The sequence below is a fragment of the Octodon degus genome, unplaced genomic scaffold, assembly GCF_000260255.1.
Source record: "Octodon degus isolate 3935 unplaced genomic scaffold, OctDeg1.0 scaffold00036, whole genome shotgun sequence".
In the NCBI taxonomy this organism is placed as follows: Eukaryota; Metazoa; Chordata; class Mammalia; order Rodentia; family Octodontidae; genus Octodon; species Octodon degus.
In genome coordinates, this window is record NW_004524612.1 from 16,936,289 (window position 1) to 16,963,368 (window position 27,080).

Sequence of the window (27,080 nt, forward strand, 5' to 3'; positions counted from 1 at the left end):
GGGCCCAGAGACAGAGGCCCATCACACACACAGGCAGGGTGTGGGGCCCCCATTTACCTGAGTGGGCACATGGGGAAGCAGTGGAATTCAGTTTGGGAACAGGTACAGAAAGCGCTCGAGTCTATGAACGTATGAGAAGGAAGTGGCTAGCAATTCATGGCCTTGGTAACCTTGTTAAAATTTTTCTAAAACTGGGTATGGGGTACACACCTATAATCCTAGCACTATGGAAGGTCGAGGCAGGAGGTGACCAATTCAGGCCCAGCCTGGGGAACCTGGTGAGACCCAGACCTGAAGAAAGTAAAAATGGCCGGGGATATGACTCAATGCAAGGGCCCTGGGTTCAATCCTCAGGACCCATGGAAAAAGTGCTGCAAGCACCCCAACTTTTCTGCAACATTCATCTGGTCTTTTTTGCAATGCTCGTTTTGAACAGGTATCCCAGGGCTACCTGTAGCCCTTGCCAGGGTGTTGGTGAAGCTTACTGGGGCCATGCATAGTGGCACATGCCTATCCCAACGCTTGGGAGGCGGAGGCAGAAGTGCCATCAGCTGGACGTCAGCCTGGGCTACACAGCAAGCCCAAGACCAGCCTGGACTACGCAGCAAGATCCTGACCTAAGAGCTTACTGGATGGATGTAACTTCTAGGAACAGCCAGCTCAGGCAGGGAAGAGAGGTAATGGGGACCACGGGCTTGGGGTGATAGAGCTACTGCAGTGTCCTGTTCCAAGAGCTGGTGCAGTAACCCTGGTTCTGCCATGGAGGTGGCATGGGGCCCTCAGCATGCTGGACATAGGCACCCTGGAAACGGGGCTGGGAGGGTGGCAGTCTTGGTGTGTGGGATCTGAACATGGTACCTGGGTCCCATAGCAGGTGCCTCAGACTGAGCGGGGCCGTGCCGTCCTGGGATAGGGCAAGCTTGTGAGCTCGGGCACAGATCCAGGGTAGGTTCAGAGGAGGGCGGAGGAGGAAACGGAGGAGCTGTGCACCACAGCTGGAAAGCGGGATGGCGGGGAGTGGTCAGCCCTAGACTGTGAGGGCCGCTGGGGCCACGGATGCCATCAGAACAGAACGAGCTGGGGGGACACCTTTTATTGGCACAGTTGTTCCTGGTTAAACTGACAGGGTGAAGCACTGATTTCTTTTTTAAACAGTCAAAGCTGCCTTCTCCCAAACTAGTTTCACCATGGTAGTTGAGGTCAGCAGGTCAACAAGCAAATCATGCCCATGGGACTTATTTTAAGCCACACAATTAAGAGATAACCCATGAAACTAGTGCAGCTCCTTCAGCTGTTAAACTTGTTCATTCACATGATCAGCTGAGGGGCACAGAAACTATTAAAAACGATCAGCCAAGACTGACGGAGAGGGCGGGCGACACTTGAGGGCGTGGAAGCAGCAGCCTGGGGGAAGGCAGCTTTCTTCAGAAAAGTCACCACCCTGCTCCATGCGTGAGGACAGGGCTACTTGCTTGGAGGGAACGCTCCGGGGCTTCGCCATCCCTCAGGACCTCCATGCCTGCTGTGAAGCTGCTGTGCCTGTCCTGCTGATGGAGAAGCGGAGCAGAGTAGAGCGGGAGGGGCCTCAGGCAGAGCAGGAACAGCAGGCATGGAGTCCACAGGGGGAGGAGGCTGTCTGTACCGGCGTGGCCATTGTCCCTGGACAGGCAGGGGACCCAAATGGAGGTCTCCTCGGAAAACAGCTGTTTGGGAAGGAGTGAGCAGTGCCAGCCAGTCTTCAGGCCCTGTCTAAAACTGTGTCACACGAATCCCAAGAGTGGAAGACACTTGAGCTGCCTCACCCCAGGCCAGGCAGGCTGTGCAGATCAGAACCTGCCCCAGTACTGATCCGTACGTGGGATTCCGGCCACGATTTCAGATTCGATTCCACAGTGATCCTCTCCCCTGACGATTTTAAAGAAGCCTTAAAGGAAAAGAAAAAGGTGAAAAGAGTCTTGGGTCCTGACTTGCCAGAATGTTCAGCCTCACCAAGGACTCCAGTTGGTCACCACGCCCTGCACAGCAGCACCAGGCCTACAGCATTCCCATCCACCCGGGGCAGGGCCTCAGCATCGTGGGCTCCTCCACCAGCACTACATGCCCTTCCCCATGCTGCCCCCAGCGTCCCGGGAACTATACTACAGCCAAGAGGCTGATCCGCACCCTGGGCTCACCACGTGGCTCTGGGAAACCCTGCTCTTATGCCTGCACTCTGAGGTCATGGCCAACCCTCAGCTAAGGTGGGGGTGGTGCTCTGGCTAATGTCTCCAAATTCTCTGCAGGAAGGGGGCTGCACTCACCATGGTCACCCCAGTCGACGTTCCAGGAATTGCCCACCAGCCAGTAGGGGACGTCATTCTCCTTTCCCCAGCCCAGAATGCGGATGGCGTGGCCCCCCAGCACCTCTCCAGCTACATGCCTGTACACGCCTAAGGGAAAGAAAACAGGCTCAGAGCAGGCCCAGGCTGTCTGCAGGCAGGAAGGCTGGGGCTGCAGCCTGCCTGCCCGCCCGCCCGCCCGCCCGCCCGCCTGCCAGCCAGCCAGAGATCCTGGGTTCTGTCCCTTGCACTGCACTGCAGAGATAAAAAGACTGTCAGTGCCGCATCCAAACAAAGGCATCAGGGTTCCCGTTACGGAGGGACGATGTACACATGTGCACATGCACTGTGCAGACTGAACCAGGGCCTGGCATGTGCTCAGCCCCAACTCTCAAGATTTATTTCTATACAAAAATGGAGCTCCACAAAACACTGTTGGCTAGCTTTAAGAATAAAGGCCTAGGGCTGGGATATGTGCCCTCACTTCCAGCCCCAGAACAGAGAAAGGCACAGAGAACTGTCAGCTCTGTGGAACAGGGATGGGGATCGTTTCCATTGTCTAGAGCACGGTTCTCCTTGCTCATTCATCACCTAGGTGGCAGGCGTGACCCTAGGGCTCTGCAAACAAAGGCACGGCTGAACGAAATGGGCTGAGGCCCCACCGTCCCAACGCGGATAGGTACACGAGAGAGCTGGAAGACATAGGTCCCACTGAGGAACTCAAGCCAGGCCTAGATAGAGGAGGGCTTCAAACAGAAGCCATGGGACTGGGAATGCAGCATGCAGCACATGGATGCAAGGTGTGGCCTCCCAGCCTCGGGGGCTGCAGCACCCACCTGACTTGTAGGACAGGAAGTCTGAGAACACGGTGAAGGCGCCCTCCACCGGGCCATTTTTGTAGATCTCCGCCATGATCTCCTTCTCACTGCTAGAGACGCTGTAGGAATCATACCCTGGGGAGAGCCCACACAAGGGCGGTGAGGGCACCATGGAGAGAGGTCCTTGGGGACAGCTGGGCATCCCACCCCACTCCCCCAGTGCAGGAGGGGCTTCCCTAGGAAGGACTACAGGGGCCTGGGAGTGCGCAGTGACCTTGAGTGGGGAAGGGGTGCAAGGCCCCAGGAAAGGTCAGGGGACCTCAGGACACTGCTGCTTACAAATGCGGGTTCTGCCTCTGCAGCTCAAAGGGGCTGAAGCTAGATTTGGGGTACAATAGGCAGCTGTGGGAAAGGTGCATTTCCCCTCCCCTCACTTCTGGGGCCCCTGGATTCTGCTTTAAGGCCCTGTGCTGTGTGGCCCGGCCCAGCCCACCATACCATAGTTCTTATCTTCCTTGTAGGACGGGGAGTAGCCGGGCTCACATTTCTTGCTGCACTTGGGGGTGTCACCACCCTCCCCTGTGCACTGGGGCCGGGTGCCATTCACGTGGTGCTCGCAGGGAGGGATGGAGTAGGGTCTGCAGCCTGGAGTAGAGCAGATGGGTCAGTACATCCTGCCCCGAAGCTGCGGCGTCTCCAGCTCTCAACATCCCCTCCCAGGAAGGAAGCTGTGATAGCTCCAGCCTAAGGAACCCACCAGGGAGCCCAGGGCTGCAGACCGTACTCACCCACATGGGACTCATACAGGCCACCAGAGACCAGGCCTTTTTTGGTCCAGTATTCCCAAGCTTGGGAAGGATAGCCACCATTACAGCTGAAAAAGAGCCTTCTGTCAAACTCACCAGGAGGGAGGGCCTGCTCCTCCCAGCCTGGTGCTTCAAGGTCGCTGTGCTCAGCGAGTCACTCGGAGCTGAGGGTCCCCAGTCCCCCATCTGCATCCGCAGGGGCCGGGGCCAGCTCTCATCCCCATCCAGGGGCTCTCTGGAGGATAGCACACGCTCCTACCCTTATCTACGCCAAACTAAGTGTTTTTTTTTTTTTTTTTTGGTGGAAGCAGGGATTGAACTCAGGCCCTTGCATTTGCCAGGGAAGCTCTTATTCCACTGAGCCATCTCCCCAGGCCATTTTTTTTGTTTTCTTTTTCTTTTTTTTTTTTTCCCCCAGCTAGGCTCTATGTGACCTTCCTTCTGCAAAAGCTATTCTCAGCCCACAGCAAGTCAGTCACAATTCCAGGGTACAGCAGCCCCTCTCCTCTTCCCGCTATCAACTATGGTCCAAAAACCATGTGAAAAACTGCAGCCGTAAGTCCAGAGTTTTAAATTTCATACTGTTCTGAATGATGAAATTCTGTGGGATAAGATCTCAAATCCACCTCCTTCCTGCATGGAATGAGGATCTCCCCTTCCTGCAGAGTATCCAGGCTGTATGTACTATCTGCCCGGAATGAACAGTGACTGTTGCTCGCAGATGTGGATCTCCTCTAGGAGAATTTGCTGTGCATATGTCCCAGCAACCCTGACCTACTAATGCCCCAGAGTGAGACAGGAGGATGGGGGTGGCACACTGGCTGACAGGTGGGCATGGTCTGTCAATCACAGCCAGGACACCTGCTCAGAGCAGTTTCCCAGCCCTACACTGGACACTAGCAGAGAACACGCTCTTCAGTTCTTTTGGAACAGGATCAAGCAGGGTTTTGATAGGACAGCCAGGATCTGCTGTCAGAATGCATTATACAAGGGGCAGCCAATGACCCTGTGGCCGTTGGCTCTCCCAGCAGGGCATGTTTTGCCCACATTCGCACTCCAGAGCACCTTTACTATTATTATTATTATTATTATTATTATTATTATTATTATTATTTTAAAGGCAGAGTCTCCCTGTGCGGATCAGGCTAGCTTTAAATTCATTTTGTTGCCGAGGCTGGCCTCAAAGTTATGGCAATCCTGCTGTCTCAGCCTCCAAGTGCTGGTCACAGGCATGGACAACTAAGCTTGGCCTTGCAAAGCACTGCTTTTTTAAAAAATTCAGTACCTTTAATAAATGCCATATCTCCACATTTTGGTTGTTTTGTCCAATTCTAGCCCAACAGCATTAATGCTGACAAATTATAAGTGCCAGAGTGAACCTATACAATACTTCTTTTAAAACATTCTCTAGAAAAACCCCCTCAGTCTACAGAAGTCATGGCCTCATGCACGATAAATGCTCAGTCTAGATGGGAAAATCCCACTGAGCTTTTGTGTATTATCAGAAAAGACACGGTGCATCTCCCGGGCTTGGGGGCGCTTCGGCTTGGGGCCCTCGGGAGGTCTTGGCACGGACACCCTGAGCACGAGAAGGAAAAGCCCCACCCAGTGGCGACTCCACTGCCCAGGCTGGGCCCGCGCTGCTGCGTTCCAACTCTCGGGTGTTCCGACCTGTGGCCAGACCTGGGCACACTGCTCAGACCCAGGGCCAGCTGTCAGCAATGGAGACTTCTGGAGTTAGTTTTTTTGAGACAGGGTCTCACTAGATGGCTCAAGCTGGCCTTAAACTCCAGGTAGCTCAGACTGGCTTTGAATTTGTAGCCATCCTCTTCCGGAGAGCTGGTATTACAGGTGCTTACCAGTACACCCAGCTTGAGTTAAGGATTTAGTTCAGGGTGACCCATGTGGGGCCCCTCTACAGACACAGAAATGGGTGCAAGAACGTATTTCAGCAAGAAGGAAAAGGAATAAATACAAAACCTGACTGGGAAGCCAGCCATGGTGGTGCTTGCCTGTAATCCCAGCCCTAGGGGGTGCTGAGGCAGGAGGGTTGCCCTGAGTTAGGGCCAGCCTGGAGTAACTGCATGAGACCTTGGCTCAACCCCTGCTCCAAAAAGGAAACTCCTGGAACCCCAAATGGAGCTCAGAAACGTACCTGCCTTTTCTGAGTCTGCTTTTTGTCAGGGTGGGCCCTGCCCAGCTCTGCGGGGCCAGCCTGACTCCTAGCTTTCCCAGCAGCAACAGCCACCCCAGGACTCTTTCCCAGACACCCCAAGCTTCCCTCTTCCCTCCCTGGGGAGGCCCGAGACTTACCCCTCCCCACACATGGGGCCACAGCAGCTGAGCAGGTCCTCAGCCGACAGCTCCACATTGACACGGCCATTGGTGTGGATGCAGACGCGGTCTGACATGGCGCCCACGGCCCCGAACGCCTGTGGGGACGAGGCTCACTGATGAAGGCCCCCGAGAGGCAGAAAGCAGCGGGGTGGCTGCCAGGGTGGGGAGGCAGTGAGGGTGGAAGGGGCCCTGCAGGGGCTGGGGGTGCAGCTCAGGGCAGAGCACCCTGTGGCCTGGGCGGGGCCGGGGTTTCTGTGGACCAGTGCAGTGATGGCTGGACACGCCTGCAGCCATGCTTGCTGCCACCAATCTGTGTGTGCACGCTTAAAATACTTAGGACAGCCAGCAATGACAGCTATGCAGGAGGCCGAGGCAAGAGGATGCCAGGTTTGTGGCCAACCTGGGCCACTTCAGGGTCTCTTGCCCAAAAATAATTGTAAAAAATGGGCTGGGGGCGGGGCTGGGGAGATGGCTCAGTGGAATAAGCACTTGCCTGGCAAGTGCAAGAGCCTGAGTTCAATTCCCAGTTCCACAAAAAAAAAAAAAAAAAAAAAGCCAAAACTGGGTTGGGGCTATAGTTCAGTGGTAGAGCCCCATGGGTTTAATCCCCATTCAATCCCCAGTGCCATTAGAAAGAAAAAAAAAGGGAGGAGGGGAAGAAAAAGATTAAGCTGGTTGTTATTACCTGTACTGTATACCTCAGCACAACTCAAACACAAAAATTAAGACTTTGGCAGCGCAGCAGTGTCACTAATGGAATGGCCTCACAGCCCGAGCCTGCTGGCCCTGTGGTCTGTGGACGTGCCGAGCATCCCCCACTGCCCTAATCCCTGCGCTGCCTCCTGGCCGCAGGGACCATCCTCGCACCTCCTGTACATGCTCCCTGCTGTGCTGCCCATCGGGGAGTAGCATCTCACCCAGCAGGAGCCGCAGGAGCCCTGGTCTCTGATCTCCTTGATAGTCGGACAGTTGGGCCACTGTTCCCGGGCATCGAAGCTCTCAGGCAGATTCATGTCCTCAGCGAACCGAACCCTGGAGAAAGCAAGGTCTCCCTGCAGCTCTGCCCTCAGCTCAGCTGGGCCCTCAAGGGTTGCTGGCTAGGAGCAGCTGCCCACACCTTGTGTCCAGGAGGAACCAATGCCAGAGCGTTAAGGAGGGACTCAAAGCTCCTTACTGGCTTCCTTTTGGACTTACTGTGTGTGCCAGGTCTGATGGCCTCCTGTCGTCCCTGCCCCACTGCCCAGCGGCCTCAGTAGCTTCCTAGACAATCTTTTTCTTGTTTTCCTTTTTGTATTTTAGGGAAGGATCTACAGGGTGGGTGTTCAGGGTCTCACTAGTAGATCAGACTCCTAGTGATCTGCCTGTTTACAGCCTCCCAAAAGCTGGGATTATAGGTGCACACCACCACACCCAGTCTCTACTGCCTTCTCAGCATGCCCCAGGACTGGCAGAGCAGGCCTGGGGATCAAACCCCAGGCCCTGCACCTGCTTGCAGGAGCTTTAAGCCGCTAAGCTATTTGGCCGGCCCTAGACAGGCTTTTTAGCATTTCCTTTATGCTTCTTAATTTTCATCTTACTGGAGAGGTCAACTGAACAAGCTGGTGCTGGGTCAGAAGGGGAAATGGATTCATTCTATCGTCCTGGCAGCTCCCGGGGCTTTTGTGAGTGCCTTGTGTGCCATACTGGGGCCTCATTCCAGCTCTGACGCCCCACAACCTGGGGGAAGTAGTGCACGCTTAAAATGCTTAGCATTTTAAATGAAAACTCTGGCACAAGGCAGCTCTGTGTGCCTGAGGTGGTCCCATTAGCTCCGGGAGACTGGACTGTCCTTCCCTGTCCTGTTGTCCGCGGGAGCCCCTGCTCCACATGGGATAGTGCAGGGCCTGGCACAGGCACTCACCTCTCTGGCAGCCTGGGCCCACCCTGGTAGGTGCCGCACAGCCTCTTCACGTAGCTCATGTCCACATTGTAGAAGTTGCGTCCAGCCTGGAACAGAGCCACACCCATCACAGTCACCCACTGACCAGGCCTTCTCCAGCTGTTGTGGGCAAGCTCCCTGTCCTATACAGGGCCCACCTGGGGAGGCCAGGGGTCCCCCCAGCTCAGACACACAGGTCTGCCTGCCTGTGTTTGTGCTGAGAAGAGGAACCCGCCCCCAGTTGCAGACATGGCTCCTTCCTCACCTTTCAGTTCCTGCCGTGCCAGGCTTGGAGCTGAGCAAAAGCCGGGACTCACAGATATCACATGCTCCCACCTCCCCTAGAGGCTTCCCAGGATCCACCTGGTCCCTGGACACAGACACTTCCAAGCCGGCTTCCCCCTCCACAACTGCACGCGCATGTGCACACACACAGGTGAAAGAGGGAGGAAGTGGTATGGCCCGAGCGCCATCCTCCAGGACAGCCCAGGTCCTTTGGGAGCTGGGAGCAAGGCTGAGAGAAGACACACACATTACTCACCTGCCACGTTGTGTTCAGCTTGTTGACGTAGTTGACCAGTTCATCCGATAGTGGGTGGAACCAAGGAGCGTTATAGGCGCTGCTCAGCGCCAGGAGCAAGCAGAGAGGTGCCGAGGACCGCCACATTGTGAAGCTGGACGAGGACCCACCTGCCAAGGCCAGACAGGGGTCAGGAGGGCTCTTCCTCCACATGCTCAAAGTGCAGGCAGACCAAGGCCTCTGCTGTGTTTTTCCAGACAGGTTTTTGTTTTTTTTTTAAAAATGTATTTAGGGCCAGCCAAACAGATCAGGGGATTAAAGTGCCCACAAGCAGGCGCAGGGGCCAGGGGGTGGGGGTTTGATCCCCAGGACTACTGTGCCAGCTCCACCCCTGGGGCACACTAAGAAGGCAATAGAGACTGGGTGTGGTGGTGCGCATCTGTAATCCCAGCACTTGTGAGGCTGTAAACAGGTGGATTACTAAGAGTCTGATCTAGTAGTGAGACCCTGAACAACCTGTTGACCTTTCTGTAAATTATAAAAAAAAAAAAAAATAGTATTTAGTGCAGGGTCTACAGGGTCTCACTACACAGATCAGACTTGTAGTGATCCTCCTGTTTTCAGCCTCCCAAGCACTGAGATTACAGGTGCACATCACCACACCCAGTCTCAATTGCCATCTCAGCGCTACCCAGGGGCAGGGATCGAACTCTGGTCCCTGCACCTGCAGGCCCCTTTCCAGTCTTGCCATATATTCGAGTTGGTCCAAGCTTGACCTCACTGTATAGCTCAGGCTGGCCTCAAACTCTCAGAAGTCCTCCTGCTTCACTCAGCCTTCTTTGTGCTGGGATTTCAGGTGTGCACCACCATGCCTGGGGCAGTGGATATTTAAAAGCTTGCGTTGATAAAACTGGGCATGATGGCGCACCCCTGTAATCCCAGCTCTTGGGAGGCTGAACAAAGGCGGATCAATAGTCAGATCTGTGAGTCCAGATCTATGTGGCAAAACCCTGTAGTAAAACACAAAAAATAAATAAAGTAAAAGCTTATGCTGATAATGGACCATCACATTCCAGGGGTGGGGGAGTAAGTGTGTCTACCCTGAGCCAGCTTCCTTCCCGAGTGTGACGCTAAGGGATGAGCCCTTTACTTCGCAGTCACTGTTTTCTCATCACCTGGGAGTCCCTCCAAGCCTGACGCTGCAGCCAGGGCACAGACAGCCCGGGACTGCTCCATTACTGAGTGAGTCATGGCCCTCTCCACTATTTTTAAGCTGCAAAGACTTGAACAGAGTGGGAGACTGCTCCTGAATTAGTACTGAGAGCAAAGCCAGCTGAGGGGCAGTGTCCTAAGAGGAGCAGGAGGCACGAAAAATCCGGGAAGCAAAGACTGTCCTCAGCAGCACCCAGTATGCAGGATGTAGTCCCAGCACTTAGGAGGCCGAGTCAGGATCACTACCAGTTGCAGGCCAGCCTGGGCTACCCAGTGAGACCCTCTTTCAGAGAAACAAAACCAGGGCCCGTGAGATAGCTCAGCAGACTAAGCACCTGCTTAGGCAAGCACAGAGACTGGGTTTGATCCCCATTACTGCATGCCACACCTGCTCCCAGGTGTGTGAGCTGCCACCAGCTCCACCTGTGGTGGCGCACACCTGTAATCCCAGCACTGGGGAGGCTGAAAACAGGAGGATCACTACAAGTCTGAGCTGTGTAGTGAGACCCAAAAAACAAAAAGCTAAAACCAAAGGCCCACCAGCCCCTTGCCCATCACGACCGTGCGGGGCGTGTGCAGCAGCCTGGGCAACAGGCAGGTCTGGTCAGCTCCTGAGCGCCTCCAGTTTTTCCAGTCTGCCCAGGGCTCTGCTCCCCCCCATCCCCCAGAGGAAACCCTCATGTCAGTTCTGCCTGGTGACCTGGGATGCAAAAGTCACGAGACTGGTGATTCTGGCACAACCATGAGTCACCGTCTTGGGCAAGCAGCTAACAAGAACAAGGGCTTCCTTGGTGCCTGCGTGCAGGGGCCACAGGCAGTCTCCGGCTGGAAGTGGGAACAGGATTAACTCTGACAGGAGAAAAGCTGAAGCACTGATCCACCTGGAGGAGCTGGTGTGTGAGGGTGGACTGCTCTGGCGTGCATGCAGAGGGCCTCTGTCTGGGGCTGCGTTTTTTTGTGGTACCAGGGATTGACCTCAGGACTTGCACTTGCCAGGCAGGCACTTATTCTACTGAGCCATTTCCCCAGCCCCCTGGGGCTGCACTGTAAAACACCAGTGGAAGCGGGGTGTGGAGGCACACGCCTGTAATCCGAGTACCAGGCTGAGGTGGGAGAGCATGCGAGTAAAAGCCCAGTCTGGGCAACTTAGCAAGACCCTGTCTCAAAAACAGGCAGGGGAGAGGGGCTTGGCTCAGGGCAGGGCCTGTACTCCATCACCAGTACTGAACAAGACCGATGAAACAAAAATGGCTAGGGACGTGGAGCCGCTTTCCATGGTACGAGCCCCAGCAGCCACCAGTCTTCTCAGCTGGGGTGTGGCTCCACGGGACAGGCGGGACACATACTTAGGATCAGGCTGTAGGTTCCATGCAAGCAGAGATAAGCAAACAGACTAGAAGAGGTGTAACAAAAATAGATTCAGTGACTGCAGAAAAACTACAAATAGATGTAAAGCTGCTTGAATTAGGCTGGGTTTGGAGGAATGTCTGTAATCCAAGCACTCTGGAGAGTGAGATGAGATGAGATGAGATGAGATGAGATGAGATGAGACGAGATATGAGAGAGACAGAGACAGAGACAGAGACAGAGACAGAGAGAGAGAGAGAGAGAGAGAGAGAGAGAGAGAGAAATTTCAGCCCCAGGAAGGTGCAGACACAATCAAGGAGATAGGCACTGTGCGTCTCTGCAGGGTTAGGGTGCAGGAAAGAGACCCAGTGGGAGGCAGTGGTGATGCCTAGCGACCATGGAACTGCACGGACCCACTGGGGAACCTGATCATTTAGAAGTTTATTCGGCAGCAGTGCCAGCCCCGAAATGCACACACACAGGTACACGAGGCTAAGTATTCTTCACCCTGGTCTAAACTTCGGAACGAAGGAAATGCCAGCGCCAGCGCCCAAGTCCCCCCGCCCGAGGATGGGGTGGTGGGAGGGTTGAGCCTGCAATGTCAGGTGTGTGTGGCGGGCAGCTCTGCCGCCGTGAGTAGATGGCAAGAAGATCACAAGCGTGGCAGCTGCTTGGGGACCTGTTCTTCCTCTCCACTGCTGCTGTAGTGCAGAGGCATCCTGAGTGCATCTGCAAAGGCTCAAGGGTGGGGAGCCTGACCCTCTGCATGGGACACTAAGGACCTGCCTCAAGGGGCAGAGATCTCTGTGGCCCTCATTTGCCCTGAAGCTCTGTCATCTCTCCCTGTCACATGCATGGCCACCAGGATGCCACCACTACGGTGTGGCTCAGCCTAGGAGGCCCTCACCAGCAGGGTTCCATTTAGGGAGCCTCCTAATCTTGGGCTTCTTGCCTCAAAACTATGAGCTAAATAAACAAATCTGTTTTCTTTATAAGGTCAGCAGTTTTGTTCTAGCAATAGAACCCTACCTCCCTCTTAATACATAGTCTGGTATTTCCAACATTTGTTTCTGTTTGGGAGAAGAACAGCAGTACCATCAAAGAGCCTGAACCCCCAGACTGATAAAAGACCAATGCATTCCACCCCCTCCCTGCCAAAAGGAAGGCTACACTGTCTGCTGACACAGAGCCCCACTTCCCCTGACCCAGGAAGACTGCACCTCACGTGACCATGTATCAGCCACCCACGGGGCCTCCAGGCTCCTCAGGCGAGTGTGCTTCTGGGAGAGAAGGGCAAGTTGGGCTATCTTCCTTTGAGAACCCCGACTTTGAAGTGTCTGTGACCAGGGACCAGGTTGGTCTCCATGAATGGGCACCCACTAGGATCCAAGCTGCTGGGGGAGCACTGGAGTGGTAGTGACAGAGCTAGGCATCTGTTGTGATGTTAAATCATCAGCCCAGGGGACTGGAGGGTTGCCATGGCAACCCAAATTTTAAAACATTTCATTGGTGTCTGTGGTGGCCCCCAACAAGGGACCTGTCTCTGATGGTCCCAACTCCTGGCAGGTTGGTCAGCCCCAGACCCTCCAGGTTGGGGCAACAGATCTGCATTCGGACCTCGCCTCTGCCACTCCTGGGTATTCCTGGGTGCCAACGACACTGAGCCTCACTTCACCACCTGTGACACAGAACTAATGAGTGTTGTGACTCAGCTGGAAGATGAGGGAGAAACCATGGGCAGCGGAAGGCCTGGCGCGGTGCCAGGTGTCACAGGTGCTGACACGCTGCCCACAGGGGCAGGTCCACTGTTCCTCCTCTTTCCCAGCTCCAAGGCCAGGCCTGGAGACTGCACTTCAACCAAACTCCAACCAGGAAGCGCCTGAGTGTTCTCCTGCTCTGGGATCCTCCACGCTACCACCCGTGGGGCGAGCACTAGAGCCTGTCCTACTGTGCCTCTTGGGGGGAAGGAAAGACGCCCCGGAGCGGCGGTGTGCCTGAAGAGCTTCTACTCCACCGAGCTCATGCACACACTGCATGCACATACGCAACACACAAGGGTGAAAGCGACCAGCTGGGCGTCGGCCAGTCACGGGTTCTGCTCCTTCTCAAACAGCTGCCCGCTTTCTCTTCCCCTAGGTTAGGTTAGGCAAACACTTCCCTTTATTTGCCAACTCTGCTTTTTCTCATTTCGGAAGATGAACAGAAAGTCTTGATCTTCCCACCAGCTTCCCTTCCAGGTGTGGGTGGTTGGAGGGCAACCTGAGGACACCCCGATCTTTCCCACCTCTCTCCCGCTCTGCAGGACCCTCCTTTCCAGACCCACAGGGTATCCCTCGGAGCAGACCTGCACAGACAGAATCTACTGGGAGAAAACAGTTCCCAGAATATCTGGTTCTGTCCCAGCACAAATACGCCCCGGGACTGCAGCAAAGGTGGCGTGAACAGGAGCAGAGGCCTTGCCATCTGCCCCTCAGCCTAGAGGGCAAGGCACGCCACCCGCAGCCTGGAGCAAGCTGTCCTTACGAGCTGGGGCCCAGGCCAACTGGACTCTGATCCATGAGGACCACGAGCAAAGGGGATCCAGACGCCTCAAATCCCCCAATAGGCAGTGCCATGCCCGCAAACAGGTGATGTGAACACCTTCCACGGCAGTCTTCGGCCCAACCTCTGCTCTCCTGTCCACTGGGGCTGTGCGTGCCGAGCAGGCCCTGCCTCGGTGGCCTCCAGAACGCCCCATCTTGCCAGCAGCCACCTAGCAGGGCTCTGGGTTGAGGAAGGTAGGAAAGAAGCGGGATGGTGAAGGTGACGGTGATGGTGACGAGGAGGAAGACCCCGCTGAGCCACTTTATGAGTTTCTTTCTGCTCTATAAACACTGGGCAAACCCTGTCATTAAAGGCGGCTGTCCCTCAAGGCTCCTTCGGTACACCTTCATTTCCCCTTTCTGCCCAGAGCGGTCTGTCTTGCTTGTGTCTCTGCTCCTAATGAACAGGATTTAGCAGATTCTTGGTGCAGTGTGCTTATTTATATTTTTTCCTGCTAGAACACAAGCTGACAGCTTCCAGTACTTTTTAATACTCAAGATATCACATCTAAAATGGTTATAAACAAAAAGGGTAAAATAAGGAGAAAAGCTGGGCTGGACGTAGCTCTGCGCTGGAGCACTTGCCTGTTCTGGTCTCACAAACAACTTGGACTCTTAGACAAGCAGAAAGGGCTCAGGCCCCTGGCCTCTGTTGCCTTCAGAATAGAAAGCGGCCTCCAGGGTCTCTATGGCCAACTTCGGTGTGAAGTGACCCCAAGAAGGGAGCCAGAACCCAGCCTTTCCATTTTCAAGGGACCCAGGAAGACGGACTCTGCGTCACCCACCTGAGCTCTCACAGGCACCGTGCCCACTGCCGACACCAGGTCCAACAGGCCCGGCCACTCACACTCCTCCCACGCCCGCTGTGCCCACATGCGGACACTGCTTATTAAGATCAGCCCCAGCGCCCCACGCTCTGCACACAGAAGACAATTACTACCCTGGGCTTTAAACTGTGGATACCACAAAGGCCCTCCGCAGCTGAAAATGTTTTTTATTGTTGGTGGGAAACCAGACCATGTGGCCAGTCAACATTCTGGGAAGTTCTGGAAGCTTCTGGTCACCAGCTTTGCTCCCTGGCTCTATTACCAACTTGAGATGCTGACAGGGTGATGCCATTTCCTGTGTCTGTTCTGAAGTGGGAAGATCAGAAAGCTTTTAGACATCCTCTGAGAAGTAAAGAGGTTAGTATTCTGGGCCTCTCCGGCTTGCAGGAACAGGCAGCTCTCTAATTGCACTGCTGAGTGGACCGTACTTCCTGGCTGGCTTGGGGCCTGGCAGACAAAAAGCAATCTGTAGAAAGGCCTGGCCTCCTCTGCATGGTCCCTTCTTTCTGGAAACAGATACTCCCTCACCAGCGTGGAGGAAGTGGGCACGGCAGCCTGGGGGAAACCCTCTCCACTGGCCGCTGCATATACAAGGGTTAAAGAATACGGTGAATGTAAAATTTAAATATTTACTACAGTAAAGACACGCTACCAGGAGTCCCCTCCTTCAAAAGCTTTCCCGCTCACTCTGAACACATGTATCCCATCAATCTTGCCACTTTCTGAAGCAGTTATGGAAGCGTTCTTCCCTGAATCTTTATGTGATCAAAAATACAGTGAGCACTGCCGCCAAGCACCATCCAACAGACGGGACTTGTAGGAAAAAAAAACATGTAGCTGGTCCTCGTTGGCCCAATCACAGGAGCTGGCAGCGTGAGACACTGGCTCTTGAAGGAAGCCAGAATGACCACCAAAAGACAGTTTTGAATGGATTCAGGGCATTGGGACCGCCACAACAGGGCAGCTAGGACACTGAGGAAGGGAGACTCCAGCTTGCTATGCAAAGAGGCAAGAACAATGGGATACGTGTAACTGGAATAAGGAGGAAGATTTTGAGGGAGATTCACAGTAATGTGTGTCTTCTTGTCCTGAGTTTTTATAATTAAACACGCCTTACCTTTTCCAATCACACCCTGTACGTCTCCCGTGTGCTAGGCAGTTAACACTCACTGTCTTAGGGTAATGACCTTCACCTCCCCAAGTATCTTAGTTTGGGCAGAAAACCACAGCTATGGCAGTCAGTACAAGGACTCGCACGCTGAGGTAGCTTGGCTGGCTGGCAGCACCCTCCCCCTGCAGGGCTTGCGCAAGCCTGGAAGCTCCCTGCCTCTTGAGTGCCTCCAGCACATGAGACATCAGTCCAAGTCTCAGCCAGCAGGTCACCAGGTCGTGCAGCGCCTGACCCCACCCAGCCCTGCGGTGCCAGGCGCTGCTGATCCTCTCAGGCCCTCTCCACTACCTGGGGGGGTATCGCCCGTCATCTCCCACCACACGGGCTGGCTCGCAGATAACCTTCGGCAGACCACAGGGCTACCGGCCTGGTCAGGTCAGATAGCAGTCAAGCACACACACGCACACCCTCGGCATGCAGGAGACACCATGCAGGACCTTCAGCCTTGTACATGGCTTGGGTTTTATAGGAGAGGGAAACTGAGGCCTGAGCAAAGCCTGTGGGCAGGCCCTGAATGGGTGTCCAGAGTTGGAGGGACGACTGCAGATAAGTTTTGGCTGAAAGGATGCACAACTGTCTAGGTGACTCTCACTGTACGGGGAAGCCTGGGGGACTCGGCTTTCAAAGCTACACAGCACAAGGGCCAGACTTTCTCCCTAAACCTCACAGGCCTAACTTAAAAATTAGGAAGGATGATGGGGTGTGGTGGCATACATCTGGAATCTCACATACTTGGGAGGGTGAGGCAGGAGGACTACAGGTTCAAGGCCAGCCTAGGCAACTGGGCTGGGCTACACAGTTAAATTCAAAGCCAGAGTGAACTACACAGGGAGCCCCATGCTCAGCCCAACAAACAGACACCAAATACAATCAGTGATGACCACCACCACCAGGGAAAGCTCTCCTCTTGGTACTTAAACCTGAATTTTTAGTCATGAAAATTAAAACAAGGGAAACATTTTAAGCCCATCAGATTGACAGAAATTAACACCTGCCGGCTAAGCCTGTGTCTACATTCCAGCTGCGGGGGAAGCTAGGCAGGAAAAGTACAAGTTCATGAGAACCTGGTTCAAAAGTTTAACAAACTTTAAAAGGTCTGGGGATGTATCTCAGTGTAAGGGCCCTGGGTTCAAACCCAGTACCACAAAAACGGCTGCTAAGATCTGGTGCTGGCAACTATGAAAAGCTCAGTCTCACCCACCTGCGTGGGGCAGAGCGCCAGTTGCAGAGGAGGGACCTTTAAAAACACCCAGCAAAGCAAGGCGCCACCTCAGGACCCAGCAAGAGCAGAGGCTGCCATTTGTGCTTTTCCACTGGCCCAGGGGAAGCCCTTGTAGAGCCCAGAGCTCCAGAGGGGTTTACTGCGGCACTGTGGGGGAGGGGGAAGAGGGAGGGGGGAGGGGGAGAGGGGAGTGGGCGGAGGCAGAGGAAGAGGAGGAGGAAGAGGAGGAGGAGGAGGAGGAGGAAGAAGAGACGGCCTGCCTGTCCTTCAGAACAGCCACAGAGCACGGAAAATGAATGAATTAAGCCTGGTGAGTTGTGCACACCTAAAATCCCAGAATTTGGGAGGCTGAGGCAGAAGGATCCCAAATTTGAGGTCAGCCTGAGCTACACAGCAAGTTCAAGACTAGCCTGGTCACTGTAGGGAAGTCTTATCTCAAAAAAAAACAAAACTGGGTGTATTGATACATGTTTGTAATCCCAGCCCTCCCCGGTGGCTGAGTCAGGAAGACTAATACAGAGTATTCAAACACAAAATGAAAAGCCCAAGAGAATTACAAGGTGACACAATGTTCCACCAGAAAGCTGGGGCACAGCTATGGAGGAAGGTGCCTGACCAGAAAGGCAGAGCCACCATACATGCTGCCCAGAGAGGGCCTCGGGGCTGCAAAGTGGCTGAGAGTGGGAGCTAGGAGTGAGGGGCCCAGCTTAGCAGGCACAAGGCCCTGAAGTCCCCACCCCAACACCAAAACCAAGGCCACAAAACGGGCTTTGATCTCTATCTCCCAGAGCATTCTAACTAGAGTAGAATCTAAGCTGCCAAAGGGCTGCAGGCCTGCCTGGCTACACAGCCATTCCCGAGAATCTTCTGGAATGTGTGCTGAGAGGGGTGACCAGGGACCAGGCGTAGGGACCCACTGGCCTCCCAGAGGCACCTTACTGTGAGCCCCATCAAGGGCAGGAAGGGGCCTGATGCTGATCCTTTTCACCTTCTAAATTCCTGTCTGCCTCATTGCTATTTCTCAATAAAATTATGGGGGGGGAGGACCTCCTGTCTGGAGGGCTCGGCCTGTGTGTGCAAGCTCTTGGGCTCCAGCCCTCTCCCATAAGAGATCAACTGTCAAAGAATACAGTAGCGAAAATGAAGATTTCACCTCTCACATTGCACCCTCACCTGTTTCTAATACTTTGCACAGCCCACACCAGCAGCCAGGCCCCACGGTGGCTCCTCCCTCCGATTTCCACCCATTCTACACTGAGCCCACAACATGACCAGTCTGGTCGCCGCCCGCCTCCAGCCAACATCATGGGAACCCTAGAATCAGGACTGGCCGCGGACTGGGAGTCGCCAAGCGCCCAGGAGTAGAGGCCGCACCTTTACACAGGGCAGAGAACCCCGGCTCTGAGGCACTGATCTGGACCAGAGTGGAAGCCACTGTTGTCCACGCGCCTTGAATTGTCTCTAGGCTTGACTCTTTCTATAAAGCTCTAAGTCACCACGACCAGAGGCATGGGAAGCCATTCTCCACGGAGTAACAGGAGAAAGATAGCCCGCCCAGCACTCTGGAGGGTGAAACAGGATTGCAGGAGTTCAAGCCCAATCAGGGCTACCTAGTGAACACACGGGGAGAACAAATCTTAAAAAGACGCCCACCCCCGTCCCCAGAAAAAAACACGAGGAAAGAGCCTTCACCTCCCAACACCCCCGCAGGGCCCTTCATCAATAAGACCCCTGCAAGGCTCAGCCCTCTTTTCTTGGCTCAGCCCTGTTTTCTCACCGTGAACCCCAGCGATGCTCCAGAATGCTGGCACAACAGGTTCGCGCCGCCAGTCTAGCCGCCCTGTTCTCTTCCGGCCGAGGCACCTGGGGATCAGCTTCCCCAGGACTTAAGGCTGGAGGACTCCCTTCGAAGCCCACAACCTTCCCTTCCCGTAACCCTGGCTTTCCTCCTCCTCCCCCCACCCCCGCCCGCCACTCCCGGAGGTCACACCCAGGCCTAGGAAGCTCAGACCCATCCGCGGCCCGGCCCGCGGTCGCCACCCCAGCCGCGCTGCCCGCCAGCCGCCCCCGCAGTCCCCGTCCTCCCCACGCGCTGCGCTTTCAGTTTGCGGCTCCCCTTCTCCAGCGCCCCGCCGGCCACCGCCTGTTCCGATTCCAGGAGGTCGGGGTCCTGGGGGCCTGGGAACGCGCTGGGGTCGCCGGCATGGAATCGCCCGGGCAAACTTCAGGACGGACGAGGAAAAAGCAAAAGCGAGCACAAGGCCGGCGCGCCGAGAGCGATCGAGGCCACCCAACCCGCCCCGACTGGATCTGGGCCTGCAGCTGGACCGGCGCCTCCTCCCGGCGGGTTCTCGGCGCGACCGTGCGCCGGTCCGCCTCGCCCAGAGCGACCGCCCGGTCCGCTCCCCGCCCGGCCGAGAGTCCCGCACTGCTCCCCGCGGCTCCAGCCCGGAGGCCCGCTCCCGCACGCCGCTTCCTCCCTGCACTCACCGAGCAGCGCCGGAGCCTGGGCCGCAGCTGCGAGCGCGCAGAGCCGAGCCGAACCTAGCCGGGCTGACCTGGTCCCCACGGCTCCTATTTACCCGCGAGGCTCCACCCATCACCACGTGATCTGAGCATCCCGCCCGGCCACGTGACCCTGACCGCTCATGTGACCCGAGCCCCTCGCTTCCTAGGAGAGGCGCCAGGACCCTCGCTGCCTTCCCAGCCGCTGCAGCCCCGCTCCCGGGGCCAGGCCGGCCCTTTTCGTCCCGGACCACTGAATGTTCCCAAGACGCATTTGGGGCAGCTTGGGCCCCAAGTCAGTGTGCCCGCGTGCCAAATAACTTAGTAAGACGGGGGAGGCACGCTTCAGACCTCTGTGGGCCCAGCTTCCCCTCCCCAAGGGCCGACCGCAGGGATTTCTGTTTCTGAGGCAGTGCAGAAGCCAGAACCTTCGCAAAGCCAGCTCTGCCCTAAACCTAGTGCTGCCGCTCAGCCGCTACTCCCTGCATAGGAGGTGTCCCTGCCGCAGTGAGCTTCCAGCTACTGGGAGGCTGAGACAGGAGGATGGCAAGTTGGAGCCCAGCCCGGGCATTTAGCCAGACCCTGTCGCAAAAAGGCGGAGGTCGTAGCTCAGCATGCTAAGTCCTATTAAGGAGAGTCTGGGGTTTTATTTAGGTCTTTGCGATAATAAGGAACCCAGATGAGGTAGTCGTGAGCAACCTACGAAAACCTGGTATTTGTCTCATGCTGTCTCTGTGTCTCTGCCTGGGAGCCTTGAAAAAGCTATGTAAATACGCTGCCACTGTTATATCCCGAGCCACAAACTCTCTTCTTTGTTGTTTTGTTTTTTGCTACAGTGTCTTGCTATGTAGTCAAGCTGGCTTGTCCTTGGCGTGATGATCCTGCCTCAGCCTCCCCAGGGCTGGGATTACAGATGTGCAACACTATGCCCAAGGTTGACTTTCCACTCTCCGGGTCCTGGCCTAGGACAACTGATCTGCTCAGTGGTAGGAGGACAGAATAAAACACAGAGAAAACATATTTTAGTTACAAGGGACACCAGGATGATCAAAGCCTGATGATGGGCTAGAACACAAGGCACGGAGTCCTGGGGGGTGCGAGCATGACTGGGGGGTGGTGCTGGTGGCTGCAGGAAGCAGTGGGGGAGAACTGATCAGATCAAGGTTCAAGAATTAAGGAGCAGTGCAGTTTAAGAAAAGCACTCAGCAGCAGATCATGGTTAACTGGTAACCTGATTGTCTGATAACTGCGACCACTGAGCTAGGAGGAATTCGCAGGAGTCCTGTCCTTGGCTGCTGTGTTATCTTGCTTTAAGGTGCCAGAACTTTGCTGACTGCTAGTCTCAGCTCTAGCTGTTGGCTTAAAGATTAATTGGTTCTTAAGCCAGCCGGGGGTCTTGCCACGATCATTGGCCTAGGACGGACTTTCAAGTTATTTTTGTGCTAATTTATTAATATTATTGCCTGCTCTGTAGTGTCAAGCTTGTCCTCAGCACTCTGCAACAGTCATGTTGTCCTGAGCCTGTTCGGTCCATCAGAAAGGGTCCCCCACCTGGGGAAGGAGTGGGAAGAAACATGTCCTGAGAGACCAGGTATTACACAGCCCCAAGGGGCCTGGAGAGCCAGGTGGGCACCGGGACCACAGAGGAGAAGGAGGCTCAGCTTGCAGTGGCCTCCTGGCCTGTTTGTTCCCGCCCAGCCTGTGATGCCTCTGCGTCCACATGTCACTATGTCACCATCCGAGGGTATCAGATCCCTGTGGACCTCTGCAAGGGGCTCCCGTGGTGACTCAGGCATGGACATGTGGAACCATGGTAGGGCTCTCAGGTGACAGCAGGCCTCCAGGTGTGCTTTACATGGGCTGTGCTGCATCGGTAGAGGGAGAAACGCAGTGGTGCAGACGGTACGGCGCAAATTCTGCCGGAGTGAAGGAAGCTTGGAGAGAATGTAGTGCCTGTTCTTTTTTCCCCTGCTGCCCCCTTTTTCCTTTATTCTCCCTTCCCTCTGTCCCTCCCTCCCTTGTTCCCTGTTTCCTTCCTGAACCCAGGGCCTTGACACTGGGCTACATCCACAGCCCTTAGAAAGGGAACTTACCCCATGTGTGTAACATCGGCTGCCCACTGAGCCTGTGGGAAGAAGCCGAGGTGCCCACCCCACAGAAGGAAAACATGTGTCCTCCTGTGAACTTGTACCAGATGACCAGAGCAGCATTATTCATGGTAGTTCAGAGTGGAAGCAATCTGTGTTCATCAGCTAATGAGTAGACAAACAAAACGTCATGTAATCACAAAATGGACTATTACTCAGCCATAAAAAGGAAGGCGGTCGTGGGCAAGCCTTAAGCATATTGTGCTAAATGAAAGAAAAAAAGCCCCCCACAAGAGGTATCCCGAGGTAGCCAGTCCAGAGATAGAAAGTACAACAGTGACAGCCCGGTGGAGGGAAGGCGCAATTTGGGAAGTGACGCTAAAGGGTGGGAAGTCATGAGATGGCGCTAAATGTGACCATGGTGGCTGCTGCGCGCTGCTGGGAATGCCAGAGATTCTTGAATTGCTCTTTATTCTGTATCACAAGTGTCAGTTGTCATGTTTAGTTCTGCAAGGAGAATTCTTCCCCTTAAGACAAATCAAGGGTTCAGGGTTTTTTTGTTGTTGTTTGTTTAAGACAGGGTCTCTGTGTATCATAGTGATCCTCCTGCTTTGTCCTCCTGAATGCTGGGATTACAGGTGTGTGCCTCCCGGAAGGCTGGAATTGCGCTTTCTAAATGGGTGAAAACAACATCATGTCAGTTACTTTTCAGTAATGATGTTAGCAGACAAGTTGATTGGAAAGACCCGGGAAAGAGGAAAACTAGAACTTTTTAGAAAATTTCTGTCATTTCAGGAGTTTCTTTTCTGAGGAAATGCCTGAGTTGTTCTTCTCTGTCTTCAAATCCTGCAAGGCAACCTTCCTTGGCCCTCTTGCTAACCATTTCTGTCCCCCAGAGCAAGCCCCTGGCGGGTGGCTTTGGGCCAAAGGGCCCTGGAACTCATGGCTGCGCAGGGCTGACCCCGATGCTGGCCCTGTGGGTGCTGGCCAGGCCTGTTCCCTGGATGGGGGCTCTGCAGAGTGACCTGACCAGCACGAACCCCTCTTAGCCTTGTTCACTGGTGAGGCTTAGCGTCGTGCTCAGCTTGGCCTTCTGGAACCTGGTGAGGTGGTGCAGCCCTGTTGTCATAGCTACTTGGGAGGCTAAGGCAGGAGGGTTGAGAGGTGCGAGCCAGCCTGGGCCACATGGCAAGATTTGTTTAAAAATAGAAAACACTAAATAAATTGTCCTATAGGCTTGGAGTGGCAAAAGTCTTAGAAGATCAGCGAAACCTCCCACCCTAATCTGCTTTACGTGGCAGAAATAGCTGGATGTAGTGGCGCATGCCTGTAATCGAAACACTCAAGGCAGAAGGACAGTCATGAGTTTGTGTCTGGCCAGCCTTACAAAGCGAGACCCTGTGTCAAAAGACCAAAAAACAAATACACCACCTAGTGTAGGGTCCCATGTGTGATACCTTGGACTGAGACTTCCCTGGCCCTTCCGTGGGACAAGGGCCTGAGCCCAGTGTCCCCTGCCATCGAGGGCTGTGGCATCTTGTCCATCTCTCCCAAGCTTGGCATCTGCTGTGTGGTGCTGGATGGCTGTGACCCAGGCTCCTAGCTGGCCAGCAAGGGGTCACACTGATGCCCCATGGTCCTCCCTGACCCCCAGTTGTAGCACAGAGCACAGGGTCTTCAATAAGCCTGGACATTGCCCGAGCACAGACTCAGCCCCAGAGGGTCCAGCAGCCTGTTGGGACTAGGATTTAAGCCAACCAGAGCTTGGGGGGTGGGTGAGCTTCGGCACCCCCAGCGGGGGCTGCCCCTTCTCAGAGCCCAGGCAGCCAGTGAGCCTGAGGTCCTGCACTTCTGCTCAGACTGCTGAGCTGCAGCCCTCCTCTAGGCCGATTCACCTGGCAGCTGGAAGGGGTACATCTTGGGAAGCGGACCTCTGCTCCCAATACAGAAAAGAGCTCAGGAGGGCCCTGTGTGAGGTCCTGGCAGATCGGGCTAATAATGCAAGTGGGGCCGCTCATGCTCAAGTTCCAGGGCCCCACACTGTGAGTGTGGCTCGCCGAGAGTCAGGATTGGAGACAGAGCCTTCCCTGAGCGTGCAGGATGCGAAATTTCCTCTGCCTCAATCCTTGGATGGAAGTGAGTGGAACCAACAGTGTGTGACTCAGTCTGTCACTTTGCTTTGGGTTCAGCCTCTGTCCCCACCTTGGGAGGAAAGGAATTTGGAAAGGCCCCACCCACCCCTTTCTGTTTCCACTGAGCCCATTGGCACATGATCCGTTGTATGGGCTGAAGTGCTATCCAACCTAGAAATGCACTACAAGGCCTGGAAGCCAGGTGTTGCGATTTTGCCCTGGAACCCCCCTCACCTCATCTGAACCCACAGTACCCAAACTGGATCGCCTCAGGAGCCAGAACCTCCCAAGTGTGCCGAGGGCTTTGGGGCAGTTGGACAGCTGTTCCTCTTGTGGGGTCACCCTTCCCAGCACCCTCTGTTTCTCAGCCCAGACAGGGCGAGAAAATAACAGGATGGCAGGGGAAAAAAAATTGCATCTGAGTTCTGCTGCTCCTTGTGAGTGCACACTAAGTTGGGTGACAGGCGTGGGGGTGGGGGTGGGGGTGGGGGTGGGCCTGGCCACCTTCGTGGGGACCAAAGCCCCACATGATGTATATGCCCATAGCCAGACACATTGACAGTCCTGGCCTTACAAAAGTAAATGCAGCTGGGAGGGGTGGCACATGCTTGGATTCACAGCACTTGGGAGGCTGAGGCAGGAAGATCACTATGGGTTCAGTGCCAACCTGGGCTATATAGTGAGGCCCTGGGTTCAAAAAACAAAACAAAAAATTGCTGGCAAGGGTGTGGAGGATTCAGTTGGTGAGAGAAGAGAAGGCTAGAGTCACTTTGTTTTAAGAAATACTCTGAAAATGGGGGAGAAAAAAGTAAAACCAAAACTAAATATTCAGTTACTCTATGACCCAGCAATTCTCTTACTATCTACTTACTACCAAAAAACAGAAATGAAATACATGACCACAAAAGACTTGCACAACCAGAAACTGGGTGTGGTAACGAATGGTGGTAATCCCAGCAGTTGGGAGGCTGAGGCAGGAGGATCTCTGAGTTTGAGGCCAGCCTGGGCTCTGTAGACAGACTTTGTCTGAAAAAACAAGAAACAAGGGTCTGGCTAAATAGCTCAGTGGACTAAAGTGATGGGGTTCGATCCCCAGGCCTGCCATGCTGGCCCCGCCCCTGGAGTGCACTGAGACAGTGATTGAGACTGGGCCTGGTGGCACGCACCTGTAATCCTGGTGCTTGGGAGGCTGCAAACAGGAGAATCACTACAAGTCTGATCTACCTAGGGGGACCCTATGGACCTTGTTCCGTAGACCCTGTACTGTATATAAAATAATAATTAAAAAACCAAGAAACAGAATAAACTTGTGCAAGGATGTTTTATAGCAGCTTTCCTCAGAATGGCTCACAGTGCTGGGGCCAGGTGTCCATCTGTGGGGCAGTGGTAACTCCACCCGTACTCCCCAACTCAGAAATGGGTCAGGTGCCCGTGACACACCTCAGAGCTTGGTCTCAAAAGTGTTAGCCTGCGGCTCCTCTGCAGTGAGGCTCTCAGGCAGGCATGCTTCATGTGGCAGAGCAGGGGTCACAATGCTGGTTACCCCTGGGGTGGTGGGAGTGAGAACTGCCCGGGATGGGGTGTTTCCTGGAGATGGCTGTGGTCCATGCAGCAAATTAGGGATGGAGCCCAGGGCCTTCACACTGAGCTACATCCTCATCCGTTTTCATGTTATTTGCAGACAGTGTCTTGCTAAGTTGCCTAGGCTAAGCTTGAACTTGTGACCCTCCTGCCTCAGCCTCTTAAGAGTGCTGGAATTATACTCCAGACGCTTTATTCTTCTGGGGGCCTGGCAGTCCAGAGTGGAGCAGCCACGTCTGGCTTCTTCTTGCATGTGTGCGGTCACGTTTGTGCTGAGTTATGTTTGTCCTTTGTTATTTTTTTTTTAATTTTTAAAATTTATGTATTTGGTACAGGGTCTCACCATGCAGCTCAGACTTGTAGTGATCCTCCTGTTTTCAGCCTCCCCAATGCTGGGATTACAGGTGTGCGCCTCTACACCCGGACTCAGTCACCCGCTCAGTGCACCCAGGAGTGGGGCCGGCATGGTATGTGGTGCTGGGGATAGAACTCCTGTCCCTGCACTTGCCCAAGCAGGCACTTAGTTCACTGAGCTATCTTGCTGGCCCTATATTTGTCCTGTGTGCTCTCCTCTAAGCTGCAGCAAGTACTGCACAGGTTTCCAGATTAGAGAATTAAAAACCTTTCATCAGGGAGCTGGGGGGGGGGTGGCTCAGTGGAACAAGCGCTTCCTTGGCAAGCGGAAGGGCCTGAGTTCAATCCCCGGTTCCGCCAAAAAAAACCTTCATGGGGTTTGGTCCGTATGGATGGGAGAAGGGCGATTTCACTATTTTCCTTGTCTTCTCCTTGAGCGCAGCTTGGTGCCTACCTCATGATAGGGACGCAGTGCATGTTTCTTTTCTTTTGTGATGCAGATTTCTTATTGGGTCCTAATTGCTTCCTAGATCCGTTTCATTTCTCTCTCCTGCATTTTAGTACTTCAGTCCCTGCAGCCTCCCCTTTCCAGAAGGGATCCTTCCTCTTCCTCTCCTCTGTCACCAGGGAGGGGGAAGCTGAAGTGCTCTAGCTCCAGAAAACTTTTGTTTTGAGACAGGGTCTGGGGTTCTAGGCCTGTGCCTCCCTATCAGACGTTGGCTGTTTTATTCGCCCACCAGTGTCTTTTGTGGTGGGTCCTAGTTTGAGTTCAGCTGTGTCAGTGTAAACAGAAAAGATAGTGTGTGTCGTCCCCCCACCCCGGCCCTAGCAGGGATCCTGAGCCTTGGAAGCCTGGGGCCTGACCCGAGGTCTGCAGCCCGGGCGCCTGGGCCTCCCCCTGGGCCCTTTGCGAGCCCAGCCAGCGCCCACCACCTGCTGCTGCGCAGTGAGCTGTGGACCTCTATTTCCCATTTTCACAATTTTGGACATAATGAAGAGGTTTTAACAATGGTGGAGACGTCAAAGGATCCAGATGCATCGTGTACCTGGGCCGGTGCCCCACAAGGGACACAACCATGGCGTACTGCAGACATGGAATAAGGAAAATGAGACTTCTCAGGCCTCTTAATCACCGCTTTGGGTGATTCTCAGGACTTGCTGCTGGACAGTGGCAAGTGCGGCAGCCCCTGGGGACCCAGCTCAGTGCTACAAGGATCTCCCAAGGTCTTGGACTGGGCTGTGATGGGGAGAGGCGGTGGTGCATGGTGGTGACATGGTTGGCTGCCTGGCTTTAAGAGTCACCTCAGGTGACCCGGAAGGCGGCCTAGCTGGAAGTCCCTCCC

General features: G+C 54.6%; 1 protein-coding gene across 3 annotated transcripts; it reads right to left on the reverse strand.

The window, feature by feature from the left end:
• Positions 1-1,077: 1,077 nt before the first annotated feature.
• Positions 1,078-19,678, reverse strand: Ctsb (cathepsin B). Of its 3 annotated transcripts, none has more exons than XM_004630711.2 (10): positions 19,569-19,678; positions 8,739-8,887; positions 8,180-8,265; positions 7,197-7,311; positions 6,256-6,374; positions 3,925-4,010; positions 3,635-3,781; positions 3,155-3,271; positions 2,301-2,429; positions 1,078-1,924 (listed from the first exon to the last, which is right to left on the reverse strand). In XM_004630711.2, exons 2-10 carry the CDS (start codon positions 8,862-8,864, stop codon positions 1,827-1,829), a joined length of 1,023 nt encoding a protein of 340 aa, XP_004630768.1. In that variant the 5' UTR covers positions 8,865-8,887; positions 19,569-19,678; the 3' UTR covers positions 1,078-1,826. The 3 variants fall into 3 exon arrangements, with proteins under 3 accessions (XP_004630768.1, XP_023570377.1, XP_023570378.1); XM_023714609.1 differs by lacking the exon at positions 19,569-19,678 and adding an exon at positions 18,856-18,939; XM_023714610.1 differs by lacking the exons at positions 6,256-6,374; positions 8,180-8,265; positions 8,739-8,887; positions 19,569-19,678 and having other exon boundaries at positions 7,197-7,270.
• Between the last annotated feature and the right edge of the window lie 7,402 nt (positions 19,679-27,080).

What these genes read in the sequence shown, in the direction of transcription:
- Ctsb (XM_004630711.2), bottom strand. Translation starts at nt 8,864, where the DNA reads ATGTGGCGGTCCTCGGCACCTCTCTGCTTGCTCCTGGCGCTGAGCAGC. An exon ending in AGCTGAACACAACGTGGCAG is followed by an intron (nt 8,266 to 8,738) that starts GTGAGTAATGTG and finishes GCTCTGTTCCAG; the next exon opens with GCTGGACGCAACTTCTACAA. An exon ending in CAAGGAAGATAAGAACTATG is followed by an intron (nt 3,272 to 3,634) that starts GTATGGTGGGCT and finishes GGCTCTCCCCAG; the next exon opens with GGTATGATTCCTACAGCGTC.